The 8,414-nt window shown below is 29.2% G+C and overlaps 1 protein-coding gene across 1 annotated transcript; it reads left to right on the top strand.

Moving 5' to 3' along the window:
• The first annotated feature begins 1,884 nt into the window (after window positions 1-1,884).
• On the top strand, window positions 1,885-3,107 carry LOC129981488 (uncharacterized). The gene has a single exon (XM_056092339.1). The coding sequence runs from the start codon at window positions 2,100-2,102 to the stop codon at window positions 3,105-3,107; it is 1,008 nt and encodes a 335-aa protein (XP_055948314.1). The 5' UTR covers window positions 1,885-2,099.
• The last annotated feature ends 5,307 nt before the right edge of the window (window positions 3,108-8,414 follow it).

Raw genomic sequence — 8,414 nt, forward strand, 5'->3', positions numbered from 1 at the left:
ATGTTTTTGATAGCAACTGTTGTGTTACTACCCTTGGGAATACTCACAAACTATACAATGCTGTATATATACCTTTCCTAATATTTGGCTGGCCATTTCACCCAAAATTGGGGGTGGCGGGGGAGAGGGATTAAGATTTAATTATTTTCTAGCAATCAAGCCACTTTATTATCTTAAAATATCTTTGGCCACACTTTGAAATATATGATCAGCTCATAAACGGTAAATATATATTGACATGTGCAAAAACAATATTACTTTCCAGTATCCCTAACATATAAATATGCATATGTTATTTAGAGATTTTTTCCACACATTCTCTAAAATGTTAATAGAAGCAAAATACAAATTACTTATCTTTTAATGAGGAGATGTGCAACATCATCATGACTAATATTTTCAAGGGTATGTTACTAATTTTTTCACAAAGTAAATCCTTATACTTTCAAAAATTTAAAAAACTAATAATTTTATTCAATATGCACTTCATACTGTGTTATATGAAAAAAAAATCATAAAATTAATTAAATCTTTACTAATAATAAAAGAGAGTGACTGAATATAAATTTTCAAGCTCTACAGGATAGACCATTTGACTGAAAGTTACCAAATTTGGCACAAATATACTTTGAAGGGTAGAAATGCATACATTAAAGTAATTATTGAAATATTTGAAATTACTTTGATAATAATAAATACAATAATACTTAATAAATTTGAATTATAATATTATCTTTCATCAATAACTTTTGGAAACATTAAAGCACTAATCTTATTTTATACCATTCTTTAAAATATTTTTTAATGATATCAATTTGTAATATTAATTTAGCTAGTTTTTGCAAATTTTATTTTTAAAAAAATTGTAAACATTTTTAACAATAAATTTCATTGTTGAATAGATATTCAAACAGTTTTCCTTATTCTGTCAAAAATATTTCTGAGACTTTCTGGTATTTTTGAAAATTAAAGAAGAAGGATTCTGTTTCATATCTATGTAGTTTATATGAAGAATAAGAAAAATGAAGTTACAGTACCACAAAAGTTAGAGATAAATAGTGGCAAAATGATTTCATGGATAAGATTGCTATGGAGATGATTCACATACAGAATGAACAGAACAGATATAAGGCTATTAAAACAACATGGCTTTCATACTTGTTACATTGTGATAGCTAAAATATTTTTTGGGGGGAAATTCTGCACATTAAGCTATGCATTATAGATTTAATTGAAAGTATGCATGACAGACATTTCCCTAACAATCCAGCTTTTAATCAAAAGTAGCTAGCTAATACTAAATAGCTTACTAAATACTTAATAGCTTAAAAAATAACAATTACACTTATACACTTAACTGTTTGCTGATGGTACTCAATTTCTCAAATTCATCAAAAAAAGAATTCTTTTTAACAGCTTCACCTTTAATAATTTCAACTTGCCCATCCCTTTGAAATAAAGTACATTACCATAAAAAATATAATTAAAATACAACTTTGAAATAATGTAACAGCAAATAAAAACTTACCACAGAGGTTTACTATCATCTTCTGTAGGAGATCTGTACAAAGGACATTCTTTTCTCATACTTGTAAGATTATCTTGTAAATCAACAAGAATTAAGCGAGGTGTATATGTAACTTCACCCTGAAAAAAAAAGAAAACTATAGCAATAATAACTCAACAATACATAAAGATATGAGCAAACATGATAGAAATCTTAATCACAAAAGAAAAAATTTATGAAGAGTGACTTGTTTTGCCTGGTCTTTCAGTATCTTAAAGGTATTATTTAATTCCCAAAATAATTATAAATTCTTATTAAAAAGTTGAATTAGTCAGTTGTTTTTCAACACAATCGGATCAGATTTACTGTACGGTCACCCTTGGCGCGATTTTTTTAGATTGGCGATAAATCTTTCTATATGGCAACCCCCATCCGACCGACAACTAATTATAATAGGGTAATTGCATTAACCCTATTGGTCAACTGGTCAACTGAATGTCCAGACGCCATTATTTAATTTTCGTTTGACCACGTTGCACGTGTGCTTTTTCAATCTTCAGCTCCCGCGTTCTTTTATTTGGATTTTTTTGTGATGGCTGCTGCATGGGGAATGTCTGAGGTAAGTGCGAGAATGTTTGGTGAGAATGATGTTATGTGGTATGATGAGAATGTTAATTTAAGATATTTGTATGGACTAGATAAAGGTAAGGAGACGTTTGAATTTTGTATGAAAGCGGGTTTGATTGCGAATAAATATGAGTGTTGTAAGTGTGGCAAGGACATGAAATTGGTTGAAAGGCATGATATAAGTGATGGTTTTGAATGGAGGTGTAAATCAAAGGTGAAAGGACAAATGCATGACGTCAAAAGGAGTGTGAGAAAGGGTTCTTTTTTTGAATTGAGTAGAATGACATTGAATGAGATTTTAGTTCAGGTATATTTGTGGGTGACTCAGAGTAAGGTTGATTTCAATATGAAAGAAAGTAAATGTTCTTCTAAGACTGTGTGTGACTATCGTTCTTATTGTCGTGAGGTTTGTGTGGTAGAGATGATTGAAAGTAGTATGAAAGTGGGTGGAAGCGGCGTGACTGTTGAGGTAGATGAAAGTAAATTTGGAAAACGTAAATTTAATCGGGGAAAACGTGTGGAAGGTAAATGGGTGTTTGGGGGAGTTGAGCGCGAGACGGGCAAATGTTTTATGAAAGTTGTGGATGATAGGACGACTGATTCTTTATTAAGTGTTATAAATGAGTATATTCTTCCGGGTTCGATAATAATTTCAGACTGCTGGAAGAGCTACGATTGCCTTTCTAATGAAGGCTTCGTGCATCTGAAGGTTAACCATAGTGTGAATTTCAAGGACCCGGATACAGGTGCCCACACTAATACCATTGAAGGAACGTGGGGGGCAGTAAAACGCGCTATACCAGCTAGCAAAGCAAAAACACAGCTCGATTACTATCTAGCCGAGTATGTGTGGCGCAAAAAAAACAGGCACATGTGTAACAAGTTCATGGCCTTTGTCGACTCCATCATCCGCATTTACCCTCCTCAAAGAGCCGACAAGGAGCCGGAAGACGGAACATCGTCATCAAAGTAAAGGCGGAGTGAGGTGGAAGGTAGTGAGGAGTCGAGCGATAGCGGCTAATAGGAGAGAGGTATGTTTATTGTTCATTATTAACGATTTCGGCGATTTGTTTCTCGTTTATACAAACTCGTTATACATGTTTATTGTTCATTATTAACGATTTCAGCGATTTGGCCGCCATTTCATTTTTTTCCGCAGGCAACATTTTCACTACGCTGTTTTCTTTAAATCTCGTTTATACAAAAAATCGCCATTTTGGCGACTTCTGGCGAGATTTTGAAAAAGTCGCCAAGGGTGACCGTACAGTAAATTTTTACCACACAATCATATACAAATATAAATGCACAGCATTTTTTTAACGATTATTGAAAAACCCAAACTAAAAGTATAAATCTTACTAACTTTTTACTCTTATATTTTAGCAAAGAAATGAAATCTTAGTACTGATAACATATAATATAAATAATACATATTTACTGATACCATACAATATAAGTAATAATGATAAATATAAAGCAGACCTCTAAATATTAAAGCATTTTTATGTCCTTATAAACATGTATAATTTTTATGGATTGTTTAAAAAAAATAATAATAATAATAATAAATAAATAAATAAATTACTAGAATTGCATCTTTTTTTAACTCAGTTAATACCAGGAAAATAGAATACTGAAATAAGAAATATAACAATAATACAAATTAATCACACTAAAAAGATATTTGTTTCAAATATACTAAATATATATATTTACAAATTTTCATATGCACTATTACCATTATTATAATAAAAACTACTTCAACTTTTATTTATAAATTTAAAGAAATCAGCAAATATGAAATTATTATGTACTTACACAAAGATTCAAACCTTCTCTAAACATCACATCATGGTTAATATCCTGAAAGTACAATTTTTTTTTTCCTTCAGAAATAACAAAAAAAATGATGCAACAAACCATAGATGAATAAAAATATATAAAGGACAGATAAAAAATAGCTGTATATTAAATGCAAGCCTTAATCTGAGGAACAAAATTTTAGATTTTTAAATTTTTGGATTCAATAATATTTTTCATTAAAAAAAATCAAAATAATACTGATCATTTATTCAATCCCTTCACACAAAAAAATTTATTAATATAGAATTTTAATACTTCATCTTATAGGGAGGAGCTGAATAAATCTAAAATTTATAAGACAGCATTTCTTCTGTATTAAGAATATATTATATACAAGATCAAAAGTAATATTACAAGAATTATATGAGATGTTTAGAGCTATTTCTATTTTGGACACTCTATGAAAATGGATTGCTCTCAATTTTGGTAATACTCAAAGCACCTTTACAAAGGTTCTGATTTTTTACATTGCATTATCCATAGCATGAAATACTACATTGCTTGGGATGAGAACATAATATACAGAAGAAACTTTTCCTATTCCATATTAAATATGTCATTAGTGAATCTCGTACATCTGCTAGCTTCAAAAACAAAATATTTGTCTGGTAGCTTTTTTTTTTCACACTACCTTACATCCTACTATATGTCATCTCATTAAAATCAACATACAGCACTCTGAGTATTTAAAATTTTTCCAATTGCATAAAACTAATTTTTTCCTATTGCATAAAATGCAGAGTACTTCCAATTCTTATAAGAGCTTTATATAGAATCCTTTTTTTATATATATTACTAGAGTCTGCATGGAGTTAATCATGGCATGATAAATGTCAGCAGCAATTACAACATAATATAAAATTATGAAAATGAAATATTATGATAATAAAATGAAATAATAATGAAAACTAATAATGATTTTACACAGTAATTTTTTTTTTCATGGCAATAATACTGTATACAAACAAAATCAAACTAAATAACTGAAGATAAAAATACATGAGATGAATAAGATTAAAGTATTTGCTGCAAACAATGCAATTAGAATTTAACTTGTATAACAATTTCATAATTCTTGGAATGACCAGTAGCTTTGCTTTCCAAAATAGAATAGATTCAGTTATAATTGATTAAATAAAATCTTCGTACATTGTATTTCTCATTAATGATGATAATAATTATTTCGAATTAAAGTCTAACAACAGAAAATGATTTCAAGGAGAGGGGGATGCAAATTTTTTGGTTGCCTAGTTTAAAATTTCAGGCCAAGAACATTTTTGTTTTCTTTCTCGGTACATGACTTGAATTTCAATGAAAGTTCATTCTTGAGTTTAAAAAAAAAATCCCAAACAGCTATTGGTTATATTCTAAAGTGTTTAGTTTGTCATGGAAGAACTGTTAACTTGTAAGACATAATATATATAACATGCAAGCATGTGTATAACATGTAAAATAACCACATAAAGATATTTGTGTCATGATGTTTACCATTGCTCAATAAACACAATGCGTGAGCCAGGAAATGTCGTGTGCTCATTGTTCACAACATTTCTTGTTTTTTTTCCTCTGAAGTGTAAACTATGGTTGACTTTTTGTACTTACACTTCAGCAGATCTACTTTGTGATTTTCTCTCAGGAGAGCACAGGATTTTATGACCTAACTACAGAAGAAAGAAAATCCCCTCCCCTTCCAATTCAAGGAAAATCTTTGAATTTATTAGAAAAAAAGATACTTAAAAATCAATGAAAAAAGACATTTTAAAAGTTTTTATTTTAATAATATAAAGAAATATTTGAATAATGACTTAAAAAACTAATTTTAAACAGCAGAATTTTAATTTCAATTCCTAAAATATGTATTTCAATTCTTAATTTTGAGATAATTTTATTTTACTTTTTTAAATTTCTCCAAATTAAATAAATTACATTGAATGTTTAAATCAATTTTTATTAAAATGACAATTATTTATTATATCCTATAATGCATCAATATTTATCTATGGCACCCAGAAATCATTTTATGAATAATACACATTAAAAAATTGACCAGATCAACTAGACTAAATAATACAATTCAGTCACTAAACCTGAATTTTTTTTGGCAAATAGTTTGGCTTTAGGTTACCTCTTAAAATGTGGTAACCTAATTATTGGTATAAAGAGGATATTTAGTGAAGTTGGAAATATTGATGATGAAAGGATATTTAAACAACAGTATTTGATATTAAGCACAATTTCGGAAAGACTGGTAAATATCTGGCACCATAAACTTATTAAATGATATTACATATTAAAATTTAGGCTTCAAATTACATTGAATTACCATTACAACTATTTAACTGTCAAATTCCATAAATGTAAGCGAGATAGAATAGTCTGGACACCACAGATCCACACAGAAATATTTCCTTCAATCAATAAGTATAGATTATTATCACACAAATATTTTCAATAAAGAGAGCTACAGAAATGACTGAAAAAAAAATCATTATAAAAGTTTATTATCAAAAAAACTCCCCAGTTAATTATTCATTAAAAAAATTTCATCAAAAATATTTATCAAAATAATTACCCAATTAATCATTTATTAAAAATTCATTTAAAAATTACATTTCTTCAAAAACACTTTGATCATTATTTTACAGATATAATATTCTTTCTCAATTTATACTCTCTTAATACTCTCATAAATGTAAACATCTTTGAATTCAACTATATCATTCCATATTACAAAATAAGTAAATTTTAAACTACGCACTGTGCAATCGTTACAATCTACTGACAGGGATTTCAAAATTTTATCTATTTAATTCCAAAATTCGAAATCAATTATTCCATCAGTAAAAGATAAAAAAAAATAAGCAGATTTACTTGAATATTCCAAAAATGAGTTCCAATAAAATTTGCAAAATTCCCTGCTTGAATAGTCACGATGTCAGGAGCAGATGGCATTTTTCTATTAAGCCTTCAATGCAACGCGTTATGTTAATTCTATCCCTTAAGCGAGAAATTAATATGGAATCAAGATTATCATTAGAAAACTGCTATATGAAAATATTGAAAATTTTCTCTTAAATTCTTTTCATAACTTTTAATAACCTGCAAAACTCACTGTTGTTCTGATATCTAATCCTTTGCGAAAAACCAGAAATCATATCAACATTTTCTTCATTTCATTTCAAAATGAATATTACCATCTTGTTGTGTTGGTTTTACTTCTATAACTTGAACATATATTCAAAATCATTTTGAGAGATCTTCGATATTTGTATCGTTAGCTTCTAATTTTGCAAATAAATATTTAAAATTAGTAGAATAAAAATTAATATTAGAAAAAAAAATCGCTCTTCTACATCACAGATTCAAATAGCAACAATGAAAGATGGTCCTTTAAGCCCAAATATGTCTTACAAAGATTTCAAATAAGGAGATCACAATTTCCAAGAAGCATACTGAATAAGACAAATAATGACATACACCAGTAGGAAGATGTTCGGCTCCTACAGATTTAAGGTGCAGAATGTTCGTTTACTCAATGGAAACGGGTCTTAAACCTAGAATCCTCGAATCCCGAGGATGAGACTGTGGTGACGCTTTATAAGCCAGATAACAGCTACGAGACATGAGAAATTTCTTTTGTCTAGTGGTCTTGTTACTCGGCTACGAACCCAAAGGTTGCGAGTTCGATCCTCGCTTATCGCCAATAGCAACATTGGTGACCCGATGACGTGATACGCAAAAAAAAAAAAAAAAAAAAAAAAAAACCTTCATACAACTGTTGTAGCGCTCTCTACCGGAAATAAATAAAATCAAAGCTGATAAATAATCAGCCAATGAAAAAAAAATGAAGCTGATAAACAATCGGCCAATAAATAAAATGAAGCTGATAAATAATCGGCCAATAAGAAAAAAAAAAAATTTTTTTTTAAATGCAGCTGATAAATAATTAGCCAATAAATAAATAAAGCTGATAAATAATCAGCCAAAAAAAAATGGATAAGACGCTACAGCCAATATACCACCACTAATAACAGCAAAAAAAACAGGATAAAAAATCGTTCGTCTCACCTCCGACGCACTGAAGGGGGAGTAATGTGGTGACGCTTTATAAGCCAGATAACAGCTACGAGACATGAGAAATTTCTTTTGTCTAGTGGTCTTGTTACTCGGCTACGAACCCAAAGGTTGCGAGTTCGATCCTCGCCTATCGCCAGTAGCAACAAGACCTTACCACTAGGTCAACGTGATCTCTAGATCAATTCAAAGAACTGTGCTGAATGAGAGCGAAAATATAACTCGTTATCATCCAAAAAATTATTAGAATTTAAATAGAGTATTTATTAAAAATTTTAAAAAAACCAGAATTAAAATCACAAATATTCTTTGAACTCTTCTAAAATAACCAGTAATATTATCA

Source organism: Argiope bruennichi, chromosome 8 (genome assembly GCF_947563725.1).
Source record: "Argiope bruennichi chromosome 8, qqArgBrue1.1, whole genome shotgun sequence".
Classification (NCBI taxonomy): domain Eukaryota; kingdom Metazoa; phylum Arthropoda; class Arachnida; order Araneae; family Araneidae; genus Argiope; species Argiope bruennichi.

Excerpts from the sequence above, each read along its gene's own strand:
- LOC129981488 (XM_056092339.1), top strand. The coding sequence starts at position 2,100 with ATGGCTGCTGCATGGGGAATGTCTGAGGTAAGTGCGAGAATGTTTGGT.